Source organism: Bos mutus, chromosome 13 (genome assembly GCF_027580195.1).
Source record: "Bos mutus isolate GX-2022 chromosome 13, NWIPB_WYAK_1.1, whole genome shotgun sequence".
Taxonomy (NCBI): Eukaryota; Metazoa; Chordata; class Mammalia; order Artiodactyla; family Bovidae; genus Bos; species Bos mutus.
In genome coordinates, this window is record NC_091629.1 from 4813344 (window position 1) to 4827021 (window position 13678).

General features: G+C 48.9%; 1 protein-coding gene across 1 annotated transcript in view; it reads left to right on the forward strand.

The window, feature by feature from the left end:
* ITIH5 (inter-alpha-trypsin inhibitor heavy chain 5) overlaps positions 1-7763 on the forward strand; it is an 84250-nt gene extending 76487 nt beyond the window's left edge. The window contains 3 exon segments of the mRNA XM_070380907.1: positions 885-1262; positions 3378-3530; positions 3533-7763. Coding sequence (XP_070237008.1) covers positions 885-1262; positions 3378-3530; positions 3533-3666 — 665 coding nt within the window. The 3' untranslated portion in view covers positions 3667-7763.
* Positions 7764-13678: the final 5915 nt, after the last annotated feature.

Genomic DNA, 13678 nt, shown 5'->3' on the forward strand with positions numbered 1-13678 from the left:
ACATGAGAGTTTTTGGAACAAAAGCGGACAAACATGTCAACCCCCTTTTATTTTCTATTTTTTAACTTTTTTTTCACTTTTAAATTTTTATCAGAGTATAGTTGATTTACAATGCTGTTTTAGTTTCAAGTGTACAGCAACATGAATCAGTTCTACATATACATATATCCACTCTTTTTCTCTTTTAGATGCTTTTCCCATATTTTGTTGTTCAGTCACTAAGTCGTGCCTGTCCTTCATTATCTCCCAGAGCTTGCTCAAACTCATATTCACTGAGTTGGTAACGCCATCCAACCATCTCATCCTCTGTCATCCCCTTCTCCTCCTGCCCTCAATCTTTCCCAGCATCAGGGCCTTTTCCAATGAGTCAGCTCTTCCCATCAGGTGGCCAAAGTATTGGAGCTTCAGCTTTAGTAGCAGTCCTTCCGATGAATATTCAGGGTTGATCTGCTTTCTGTTTGACTGGTTGGATCTCCTTGCAGTCCAAGGGACTCTCAAGAGTCTTCTCCAGCACCACAGTTCAAAAGCATCAATTCTTTGGTGCCTAGCCTACTTTGGGCTTCTGTTTCCCATATAGGTCATTACAGATTATTGAGCAAAGTTCCCTGTCCCTGTGCTCTGCAATAGGTCCTTGTTGATTATCTGTTTTATATATAGTAGTGTGTATATTTTACATCAGCTTCTTCTACCCAGGACATTGGTCAAAAATCAGTTACACCTTCATGCATGTGTTCATTCATTCACTACGCACTGAGTGGTCCCTGCATGAGAGCAGAAGTTCTTGGTTCTAGAAACACAGGAGAAGGAAATTCTAACTAGATCCCTTCATGTGGCAGTGGGGGGCAGTTTGTCTAACCGCTGCTCTCTTCCCCTCTGCCTTTGAGGTGTGACGGTGAACGGAGAGTTGACTGGGGCCCCTGCTCCTCCAAACGGCCACAAGAAACAGCGCACGTACTTCCGTACCATCACCATCCTCGTCAACAAGCCGGAGAGATCTTACCTGGAGATCACACCCAGCAGGGTCATTGTGGATGGTGGGGACAGGCTGGTCCTCCCCTGCAACCAGAGCGCGGTTGTGGGGCGCCGGGGGCTGGAGGTGTCCGTGTCTGCCAATGCCAGTGTCACCGTCAGCATCCAGGGCACCGTGACCTTTGTCGTCCTCCTCCACCTCTACAAAAAGCCAGCCCCTTACCAGCGCAACCACCTGGGCTTCTACATCGCCAACGGCCAAGGCCTCTCCAGCAACTGCCATGGCCTGTTAGGTAGGTGGCTGATTCCCATGCCCGTCACAGTTCGGTTTCCCAAGGTGAACCTGATGCTGTCCACGCCTTGACTTGGCTGAGAAATTCCACAGAAATGTGGTCTCCTTTTTAAATTTATATTTTGGCTGTGCTGGGTCTTTGGGCTTTTCTCTAGTGGCAAGCGGACGCTGCTCTCCAGTTGCGGCGTTGCTCAGGCTTCTCACTGTGGTGACTTCCCTCACCGTGGAGCACGGGCCCTGGGCACGTGGGCTTCAGTAGTTGTCGCACATGGACTTGGTTGCACCGAGGCGTGTGGGATCTTCCCAGACCACGGATCAAACCCGTGTCGCCTGCGTTGGCAGGAGGATTTTTAACCGCTGGAGCGCTAGGGAAGTCCAGGAATGTGGTCTTTATGTAGCTTATGAAAAGCCTATTTCTTTCTCTCTCTCTTTTTTTTTTTTTTTAACAGTTTTTTTGTGACTTGCCTGGTGGCTCAGACAGTAAAGAATCTGCCTGCAATGCAGGAGACCCAGGTTCAGTCCCTGGATTGAGAAGATCCCCTGGAGAAGGCAGTGGCTTCCCACTCCAGTAGTCTCACCTGGAGAATTCCATGGACAGAGTTGCCGCAAATGGCAAAATTTCGTTCTTTTTCATGGCTGAGTAGCATTCCATTGTATATACACCCCATTCTATTATACATACATCTTCTTTATCCATCCATCAGGTGATGGACACTCAGGCTGCTTCTCTATCTTGGCAGTTGTAAATAGTACTGCTGTGAACTTTGGGGTGCACGTATCTCTTCAAATTAGTGTGAAAAGTGCATTTCTTGCTTCATGACTACTTTCTAGAGTAGGAATGAACTTTACTAATTTTCACGCACCTTCAGGGAAAAGGAGCAAAGAAATGGGGCATCCTTCTCTTCATCCTTCTCTGGTTCTTTACTCTCAGGGAGACCATGCAAACACAGGGCAGCCCACGGCCCAGCACCCGGTGGGCCCGCTCTGCCTGGCTTCCCTCCACGTGCCATTTCATGTGGGCCCTTTGCCCACAAGTAAGGAGGGAGCCGCTGCCAGGGCTGGGTTTAGAAAGCAGGATTTCCTGGCGCTCGAGCTGGGTGTCTCAGTGCAGCCTGCCTGCCAAGTGTGAGCTCCTCTCATGGACGCAGAGCTCGGGTCCCTCGGCCTTTGTGATGTCCTAGCTTAACCTGGAGAATTCTGACACTGCTTCCCACACCCACTAAGTGCACGCACAGATGAGGTCCCCAGGCGGGAGGAGGGCGGGGAAGACTGGACCCTCCTTCTCTATTTGTTCACCCCCATCTCGTCCTCCTGCCTCAGTAGGAGACTGGATATCTGTGTTTTTATTTTATAATTTTTAAATGTTTATTTTTGGCTGCGTTGGGTCTTCGTTGCTGCTTGGGCTTTTCTCTAGTTACAGTGAGCAGGGGCTACTCACTAGTTGCAGTGCTCAGGCTTCTGATTGCAATGGTTTCCCTTGTGGCCGAGCACAGGCTGTAGGGAGAGTGGGCTACGGGAGTTGCGGCTCCCAGGCTTTAGAGCACAGGCTCAATAGTTGTGGAGCACAGGCTTACTTGGTCCGAGGTATGTGGGATCTTCCTGGATCCGGGATTAAACCAATGTCTCCTGCATCGGCAGGCGGATTCTTTACCACTGAGCCACCAGGGAAGCCCCTGGTTTTGTTTATTTAAATATTTATTTAGCTGCACCAGGTCTTAATGGCAGCATTTGGGATCTAGTTCCCTGACCAGGGATCGAACCCAGGCTCCCTGCATTGGGAGTGCGGAGTCTTAGCTGCTAGACCTCCAGGGATGCCCCCCGCCCCCCGGGAATCTGTTTGCAGGCGGGGCATCTTTCCTGTGTTGGCTCCCAGAAGTGGAGGCTGAGATGAGCCTCAGGTCTCTCCTCCCTACACCCCTCCGGACACTGGTGCAGGTGCCTCTGGGGGGGTCCAGCCCAGGATCGCAGGCATCACCTTGACAATGATGTCATAATCTCCTTCCTCTGGGTCACACCTGGGCATATGTCGGTCACCAGCCCCCAAATCGAAATTAGATGTTGTTCAACCGCATTGCTTGCGCTTGACCTAGACCTGATGTCTTTTGTGCCCTCTCAGGTCAATTCCTGAACCAGGAGGCCAGACTCATAGGGCTCAGCAAGAGCCCTGCCCATCCTCCGGTTCCCGAGGCAGGAGAGAGGTCTGAGGCCGTCCTTGAGGTGAAAGGTCGCCAGGTCCCGGTGGTCTGGAAGCAGAGGAGGATCTACAACGGGAGGAGCAGGTGGACTGCTGGTTTGCCCGGAACAACGCTGCCGGCCTGATCGACGGGGAGTACAAGGGCTACCTGGCGGCCCATCCTTTCGACTCCGAGACCGCCTTCGGCCCGGGCCTCTCCCGGGGACTCTGACAGCAGCAGCCGTGACGCAGGAGTGCATGGCAGGGGACCCCGTGGTCTGGTTCTTGGCTGGTAGCCAGCACCCTGACCTCAGCCCTAGTGGCGGGGAGGTCTGCCGTCTGCTTGAAATGAGAGTGGGGTCAGGACCTTGAAGGGAGGATGGGATTTTCCCCCTCTCCTCCCCCTCCCTCATCTCCAGTAGTGAAAGATGGTGGCACCAAGGGACCAGTCACAGCTAAAAGCAAGTCTCTGTCTTGTCCCAGCTGGCTTGTCCATCTCACCGCTGACCCTAAGGTGACTGATGAAGGAAGGTCTGGTCTGTTTTCTTTGTGGAAATGGCCAAGTTCGGGCATTCTTCTCTGCGCCTCATACTAATGCTTAGGGATCTCTCCTCCTAGCCTGGCTGCATCCTCCAGACATGTGGCCAACCTCTGCCTCAGGGGAGCCTTTCCCTGGCCTCACCACCCCCTGGTATTGCACACAGCACGCAGACCGAATCATTGTAAACCACTTGACCTGGCTTTAGCAGAGGATTTTCTTCTGCCGTGATGTCTTGCTCTTGAAAATTTGTTTTCATTTAAAAAAAAAATCAATTCAAAATAGAAACGCTGCATTCCAGATACCAACATTCCTCTAACAGGCTCTGTAAACCCCTTGTCTTTTGCTGGTGAGATTCTATTTATTCCGGAAAGCTGATAATACACAGCGCAGCCCACGTGGGAGTATTTCACTGGCCCATCTCAGAGCTGGAGTGCCGGCCAGCTGCATGATGAATCTTCCACTTGGCTCTTCCAGCCTGGTCCTGCTTCCAGCCTGGTTCGCTCGAGGTCCCCAGGAGGTGATGAGGCAGGCTCCGGCAGAACTGGGAGGGGGAGGGATTGGATCAGCACAGAGCCGACCTACAGGGATCAACCTCTCAGCAGGAAGCATGGACGATGGACTTACAGATCTAAGGGGCCCACATCCCAGACCGAGAGGCTGGAAGTCAGTATGAGCGAGGGGCTGGGGACAGATCTGATTCTGTCAGGACAGGTTACAATCAGGGGTCGGGGGTGATCTCAGAAGTCAGTGACGTCACCCTCCTCAGGGGAGCTGTGAAGCCTGCTGCGTCATCAAGGGGCTGGGAGGTGGGTAGTGGTCTTGGGATCTCTTTTCTTGCCCCCAGCTTGTGCTCTGCTTGGTCTTCTCTGGACCACAGAGGTCATCCTGTAAGTCTGACCCTCACAGCAGTTGGAGCACACATGGACACAGAGGGCCCGCCAGCCAACAGCGAGGGAGGAAAGACTTGGGTCAGAGAAATGGAATATCTTAATGGCAGACTGAATAGAATAAAGGCTTTTGTGCTGGTTTCATGGAGGTCCTGTCCAGGAGGGAGTGACTCTAGAACTTCCGTGCCATGTGGAAGCCGGAAGCACTTGGAGAGAAATCAGAGTTAAGAAAATTGTTTATCATCTTGGCCCTCCCGTGGGAAACATGTGAGCAGCAAATTGACCTGCCCGTGTTTCTGTGGACCAGGCGACTGCAGGAGGTGAAGGTAGTGCCGGGCTGAGCCGGGGGCTGGGGGCTGGGGGCGGTGGTCGGTTGTGTCTCAGAGTCTCCGTGCCTCTCCACTCTGGGAACCCACCAGACCAGAGCAGGCAGCTGTTATTTTTGACTCAACTCAGCTGCCTATTGTCGTGTCCGCGGTGTGAGCGCACCAGTCCAGGCTGCCGACAGCTGATTCCATATTTCACAGGGAGAGAAGGAGCAGGAGGCGGGCCAGCAGGGGCCTGGGCAGGCTCTGCAGGGTCCTTCCTGTTCTGTAGACCTCAGCCCCAGCTGGGCAGACGACCCTGTGGCCCCGGGGTTGTGTTCCAGGCTCTGTGTTCCAGGCGTGGCCTCAGCTGCAGACAAGACGAGAAGCTATTCCTACAGGACTAGCTACTACAGTGAGACGCCCCTCCCTTACTCTCCTATTCAGGGGGAAAAAAATCCATTTTGTAAAAGTATTAGGTTAAACTTTCATTTTAACATTTTTACTTTAGACACATCCCACTTTTCTTTCTTCTCTTCCATTGTATATTTTTTTTTTTTTTTTTGCAAAAAGTATGTACCAGGACATTTTCTGTTTCAGCCAGAGACTATGAGATTTGTGGGCCCCAAACTCCACACCAAAGTCATACTTCAGGTTTTTTTTTCTTTTAAACTTGATTGAAAAAATGTCATATTTTCTGTTGGTCAGGTGTGTCGTGAAGAGCAAGATCTTTTCAAATAAACTTAAGCCCCCTATGTACAAACGAGTTCCATCCTGAGAGGGCATTTGTAAGTCCAGTTTGTTCATCAGTCCAGGTGAGTCCAACAAAGTTAGCCCAGGTACCCAACCTACATAGTCGGCTGTATAGGACTGTACTGTAATAGATTTATAATGCTTTTCATGCAAATAATACATAAAAAACAAACACAAAAAATAAAGCAACTATACTCCAATAAAATTAATTTTAAAACTAATTTTTAAAGAAATGAGACATTTTTAATCTTACAGAATAGTACCTCGAAAAGCACAGTAGTACAGCTGGCATACAGAAGCACGTGTGAATCTTTGAAGGCACACAAGCTCATAACTTGCAGGTCTGTATGTAGAGGACTTACTGTAAATGCAGTGGCAAGGAGGGATTCTGTTCTGGGGGGGGACATGGAGGCAGGTGGGCGGTTTCCCCCACATCATACAAGACCTAGAGCAGGACCAGGCTGAGTCTCCAGAATGCATTCATTAGCTTTGACACAATATCGTTGTATGGACAATCATTTATTGTCCTTGAGCATGTAAAAATAAGTTGGGGTCAGGGATACTCAATGAGCAGTTCAATGAGCTTGAGAAGTCTGTTGTGATAATGAGGGTTTAAACCTCAAGTTACGACATCACTAATGTCCATGAGTTCTAACTGTTGCTAGGCTGGGCTCTCTAGAAAGTATCCACCCCTGGGTTCCTAATCCCCACCCTCATCTGAAAAAGAGAGGCATCTCCATGTGTTGTCTTTAAGGGTCTCCAGTACTGTTGCCCGAAAAATCCCATGGATGGAGGAGTCTGGTAGGCTGCAGTCCATGGGGTCGCTAAGAGTCGAACACGACTGAGTGACTTCACTTTCACTTTCCACTTGCATTGGAGAAGGAAATGGCAACCCACTCCAGTATTCTTGCCTGGAGAATCTCATGGATGGAGAAGCCTGGTAGGCTGCAGTCCTTGGGGTCGCACAGAGTCGGACACGACTGAAGCGACTTAGTAGTAGTAGTAGATGTAGTTTCACATTCCCTGAATAAAACGGACTGAAGTTCTGTACTCATTAGATGCTTTTTCTTCTGTTTGCCTTTTCGCTGGTTTACTAGTTTAGGATCCAGGGCATATGTGTCAGGAGGACAACCCTTCCTGAACCTCCATCACCCTGGGGAGTGTTAGTGCTGGTCTCTGGAATGGGAGAGATCATCTCTGTTTCTATCAGATGAAACATTAGATCCTTAGTTGAATCATGTGTCCCCGCAGGTGGACTAGGGACAGGTTTCGTTTTCTTTACATTTGAATCTTGACTGTGCTGAATGCTATGGGCAGAAAGTCTGTGTCCCTCTAAATTCATATGCTGAAGCCTAAATCAAACCCCAGGGTGATGGCACTAGGAGGTGGGGTGCTGGGGAAGGAAGGGGAGATGCTGGAGGGCGGGAGGACGGGGCCCTTGTGATGGGATTGGTGGCTGGTGGTTTAGTCTCTCAGTTGCGCCCGACCCTTGTGATCCCATGGACTGTAGCCCACCAGGCTCCTCTGTCCATGGGATTCTCCAGCCAAGGGTACTGGAGTGGGTTGCCATTTCCTTCTCCAGGGGATCTTCCCGGGCCAGGGATCGAACCTGAGTCTCTTGCATTGAAGACAGATTTTTTACCAGAGCCACCAGGGAAGCCCTTTGTGACGGGATTAGTGAGACATGAGATGATTTTTCTGTTCTCCACCCTGTGAGCACTAGAAGGAACACCTTCTAAAATCAAGAACTGGGCTCTCATCAGACACCGAGTCAGCTGGCACCTTGATCTTGGATTTCCCAGCCTCCAAAATTGGGAGAAATAAATGTCAGTTGTCTAAGCCACATTGTCTATGGCATTCTTTTTTTTTTTTTTTTAAGATGTATTTGTTTATTTTTGGCTGTGCATGTTCTTCATTGCTGCGAGCAGGCTTTCTCTAGCTGTGGCAAGCGGGGTCTCCCTTCACTGTGGTGTGCGGGCTTCTCACCGTGGTGGTTTCTCTTGTTGCGGAGCACAGGGTCTGGGGCGTGTGGGCTTCAGTAGCTGCAGCTTGGGAGCTCTAGAGCACAGGCTCAGTAGTTTCGGTGCATGGGCTTCGTTGCTCTGAGGCATGTGGGATCTTCCCAGCTCGGGGATCGGACCGTGTCACCTGCATTGGCAGGTGGATCTTCAACCACTAGGGAAGCCCCTATGGTGTTCTTGATAGAGCAACCTGAGCTGACTGAGACGCTGACTCATTTAAGATGCGAATTCCTTTTCTTTCCTTCAAGCTGCCCTGAATGTATACAAACAATGTTATTACTAAATCCACAGGACTCTTGGAACCATTCATGCACGATCCAACTAAAGTAAACAGCAAATAAAATAACACAGCTAAGCAAACACTTAGAATTGTGACTTTAAATATTTATTCTGTTCAGTTTGAAATAACAAGTAGGGCACGAGCTAGTTCACCTTCAAGAAGCATTTTCCTTCCACAAAAAATTTGTAAAATTATAACATCTAAAAACAAACAACACCCTGGTGTATTTGTTTTGAGGGGAAATGACTAGAGAGAATAAAACTTGTTGATTCTAACCACACTGTTTGTAAGAATTTCTGAATTCCATAGAAATATATGTAAATCGAGCAAGTGACTTGACGCTGGAAGAATCATGTGGAAACAGGGCAACCTGCTATATGGAACAGCCAATGTATATCAGCCATCTCTGACCTTTTATAAAACAGTCAAATTCATAGAGAAGTGCCTTAAGCGTCAGTCCCTTACCTTCTAGGGGTGTGGGCATCCCAACCCTTTTATCGCCTTCTTGGGTCATTCGCCTGCCCAAATTGCCCATCACCTTGCTCAGTACTTCTAACACTGGCTCAGGGCATTTGTCGATTGTGGTTCTGGCATTGCTACCTCCAGTTCCTGAGGTCCTGCCAGATCTTGCTTAGATGTTAGATTCTGAATCAGAACCAGAGCAGACCTACCGAAGGAGTGAGACATCACTGGGAGGCTGTGTTAAACAGAAAACCAGCCAACTCCTTATCTCAAGCGCATGAAATCAACCTCTCCCGGCTTTGGCTCCGGCTTCGTCTCTAATGAAGGGACTGAACAAGGTAACATGCTCAGATCCCATAATCTTTATCTTCTGACGGCTTGGAAATCCTGCCAGAGAACTCTGCAGAGGCCCAGTTGTGAAGGGAGGAAGGAGGTGGGGAAAACATTCCAAAGATGGAGTGTATTCAGCCGCAAGGAAGAAGTGCATATTCAGAGGCTCCCACAGGAAATATCTCTTCTGTAATGTTAAGCAGCTGGGGACAGCTTATGACCTGAAGTCATCTTCATACTCCGTTCAGTTTCAGTCAGTTTTGACTGGTGCCCTGTAGATTCGGGGGTTACTGAGACCCCATGGTGGATGATGCTGGGTGAACCTGCAGACTCCTCTCTCCCTGCACCCCGACTGGGTCTGTCTCCAGCCCCGCATCCTTCACTTGTGGCCCCAGGTATCGATGCACCGGGAAATCACAGAGTTCTGCCATAGGTCCCTTCAACCAGCCGGTTCCTGCTGGCCTTTAGCAAAACTTAATCTGTTTTCCTTGAAGCGCATCGGCCTCCATGGCTCCTGTGTTCTGCTTCAGCTTTCTAGACTTCCTCACTCCACAGTTCTCCACAGAAATTTGCCCCCTTTTATGCCAAGGAAACTGTAGCAGGCGCTCCCTCCGTTATTGCTGTGTCTCATCACATCTCCATCTCCCCGTGTAATGGTCCGCCTTCTTCTGGGCTCCATTCTTCTCGCTCCCTCCGCGCACTTGTCTCAGTGACTCCTTGTCTTTCTAGAATCTCTAGACTCTTACTCCCAGAGGCTCTTCCCTCTTGGGCACCCTTCCAGAAGTCTCCTCCAGTGCTTGTCGCTGGCCGGGCTCCGCGGGGCTTCCTGCTGGTCTCTTATTTCACTGTCAAGCTTGTGCTAGAGGTCAGTGTTTGAATCCTCTTTTATTAAGATTTTTTTTTAATTTGTTACAATATTACTTCTGTTTTGTGTTTTGGTTTTTTGGCCACGAGGCATTGTGGGATCTTAGCCCTCCGACCAGGGATCCAACCTGCACCCCTGTGTTGGAAGACGAGGTCTTAACCATTGGACCACTGGGAAGTCCTGAACCCTCGTTTTTACACCTCCTGGAGTTCCCTTTCACTTTTCACTTTCATGCATCGGAGAAGGAAATGGCAACCCACTCCAGTGTTCTTGCCTGGAGAATCCCAGGGACGGGGGAGCCTGGTGGGCTGCCATCTCTGGGGTCGCACAGATTTGGACACGACTGAAGCGACTTAGCAGCAGCAGCAGCAGTCTGTTGCTTGTCATCAAATTTAGCTTCTGTCTTCACCACATTCATTAAACCTTGTCTTACATGTCACGTTACTGCTTCTGATGTCCAGTTCCTGTGATGGGTATCTCCAGACTCTACCATGTGACCATGTCGACCTCTTCCTCTTTTTTAAAATGTTAGATCCCATTGTTCCTCTTAGCTGATTAGAATTTCTTCCTAGTCTCCTTTGCTACTTGTCTTTCCTCCTACCAACCTGTGGATGTTCCCCAAGGTCATACTGGTCCTTTTTAATTTTTTTTTCTGTTTTTTGGCCAAGCCATGTGGCTTTCTCTGACCAGCAATCAGACCCTGTGCAGTGGCCCTGCAGTGGACGTGCAGAGTCCTAACCCCAGGACCACCAGGCAAGTCCCCATACTGGTCCTTTATAGTCCCCACTCCCCCTTCACAGTCTCACTTCTTGGTCTCAGCATCTGACCTGACGTGGAAATTGAGAACACTTCCCTTCTGTTATTCTGGCATCAGCTCAAATTCAGGAGTAAAAACAAACTTTCCATGTTCAAAGTGGTTGGTGGTTTAGTCACTAAGTCTTATCTGACTCTTTTCAACATGATGGACTGTAGCTCACCAGGCTCCTCCGTCCATGGGATTTCCCAGGCAAGAATACTTGAGTGGGTTGCCATTTCCTCCTCCAAGGGAGCTTCCCAACCCAGAGATTGAACCCACATCTGCATTGCAGGCAGATTCTTTACCAACTGGGCCATCAAGGAAGCCATATTCAAAGTGTCTGTATATATATTAGAGAGATTTGAGATTTGGAAGGACGGGAAGAAGTTCTGGCACAATATTTTTAAATTTTGATTGTTGCAAATAAAGGTGGAAAGGTCTATGTGTGTTCATGTGTGTGTGTGTGTGTGTGTGTGTCTTTGGTACATTTCCTAGACCAATTCAACATTTATTTTTATTGACACAGAGTTCTTCCTGAAAATTCTCTGTTAACCATATTATTTTTTCAAAACAACAGCTGTGTTTGTGTAAGAGAAGACTCCATGTCCTGATTGCTCACTGGGAATGTCTACATATAAAAAGATGAAAATCGCAGGTCCTAAGTTTATCAGTGCATCAATTAAGTCAATTCATTGTAGTATAAGTATAAAATGCATCCTAAATGTGTATGATTTTTTGAGATGAATACACTTTGTTTGAAATGTATGGGGTGATGTAGAAAATACAGCATTGCAGATAACTTGAGTGTGAATAAATGTCTGTATGGTAGACACACACTGCTCCATCTGGGACATTTCCTGCCCAAAGTCTTCTCAGGCGCTAGGATCCTTCCTCCTGAAGATAACATAACCCATCTACCTGTTATGGAATGTTATAAAGGAAACAAACTTTCCAGGGGAAAGCAGAAACAGTATGTCTGAAGGCTCAGCTCCAACCTAAAGTGTATTTGCTTTTGGAAAAGGCTGGATTCTAGGAATATTCTATAAACTAAATGTTCTCCTAAGTTGGAAGTAACTATTTATCCTTTTGCTCTCTTCATTGGCCTGGCCTAGAAAATTTAATAAGACTTTAAGACCTTGTGGTGAAAATATAGGATAAAATTGTGTATATTATTGAAAGACAATAACACTTTAAATTGTTCCTGAAAATTTCCCAGAAGAGAAAATGCTTCAAAGCAAGTACATTCACTTATTCATTCGTTGGACTCATGGAAGTGGGCGCTAACCATATGGAGGGGACAGAGGACCCTCCCTAGCCTGCCCTAGAGATAACTTTGTATGTAATTAGTTACAAACACAGGCAGCAGTCTGCCCTTAAAAGATTCAGGGAAAAAATGCGGGTGGGAAGGGGTTTTAAAAAGAAGACACCTGGGTAGAAGAGGTGCTGGCATTCGATCTGGGTTGTACAGAACAGGTGAGGAAAGAAGGGGGAAACGTCTAGGAGTATTTTATACAATAACATTCATAATAAAAACATTATAAAGGCAAGGAAATAAATTGTGTAAAGGAACTAAAATTTCAGGGAGATGGCCTGACCAGCCCTCATCACAGTGCTAATATCTGGGCTTAGTCTGGATGCAGGAACTCTGCTCTTCTCATGATCCTGAGATGCTCTGGACCAATCGGGAGCAGCTTCCACAGACCGCCGGGATGCTGGACCACGGGAGCAGGATCCCACCTGTGTGTATCGGCTGAGCATCACAGGGCAAGAAGTAAGGCTGGGGAAGGGGGGCTCTTCTACATGTCTCTGAATGCACTGGTTTCAAGATTGCTTTTTCTCTCTAAAAGCCAGGGTCCCTTTCATGGAAAGGGCTTTTCACGGCTTTTGCCGCCGGTCTGGGCTTGAAGTGGGCTGGGAATTATATGGGCTGGAGATACAGGGTTGCTCCAAGTTCATCTTTCTCTCTGTTCTTTAGAAACGACATCTTAGAAAATATCTCGCAGTCAAGTAGCTCCCTGAAACAAATTGCCCTCTGTGGGAAGGTCATAGACACACATCTGGGGAGTTGGGGCGAGGAGAGCCCTCTGGAGAGGGGGTCCCACCCCACCCCCCAGCCACTTAAATTGACAGAAATGGAGACAGGACTCATGTATACATCTGGTGGCTGTTAAATGTCACTCGTCTTCCTTGGGAGAGGCGCAGACAATGCAGCCCTTGACGTGATTAATGAGCCTCTGGCCGCACCTGGTGGACAGAGACTCAGGCTGAGGCGGTGGAAGCACCGGAAACCTCCCTTTTCTCTGTCAGACACTCAGCGGCATGCCCACAGAGGCGATAAGCAAGGCTGACACGCAGAGAGGAAGAAACCAAAGAGCCGACACAGACTCAGATCAGAGTCTGTGGCTGGAGAAGCGGACTGTGGGAGGTGCTCTGCTGGGAGTACTCCCCCAGCCCGGAGGTCAAAGACCTGGGAAGGAAGTCTCCCAGGTCCCTGCCCAACCTCACGTGCACATCCTTCATTGGGCGGATCACGTGGGCCATGCACAATTGGATGAGGCTCTCCGCAGGTCCTGCTGGCAAGCGCTGGCTTCTCTTTCCACCTCGCCCCTCTTGCTTCTCTGCCCGTTGCCTGGGTTACTCCCCCCCACCCCCACCACACGGCCTGAGACCCATGAGGGCATTTAGGTCCTATCGCCACTGCCTGATCCGCTTGCCTGTGCCCATCGTCACCCATAGCTGTTTCTGCTACGGGCACCTCTGTCCTAGAGTCAGGAGGACGAGTGGGGAAAGGCTGGAGAAGTGTGGCTGCAACTTGCCACTCATTAGAGAACCAAAAGCCTCTTGACAGGTCACAACAGCTAGATTTTTCTTTCATTTTACTTTTATGAATTTAAGAAAATGGCAACCCACTCCAGTGTTCTTGCCTGGAGAATCCCAGGGATGGGGAGCCTGGTGGGCTGCCGTCTATGGGGTCGCACAGAGTTGGACACGAGTAATGCGACTT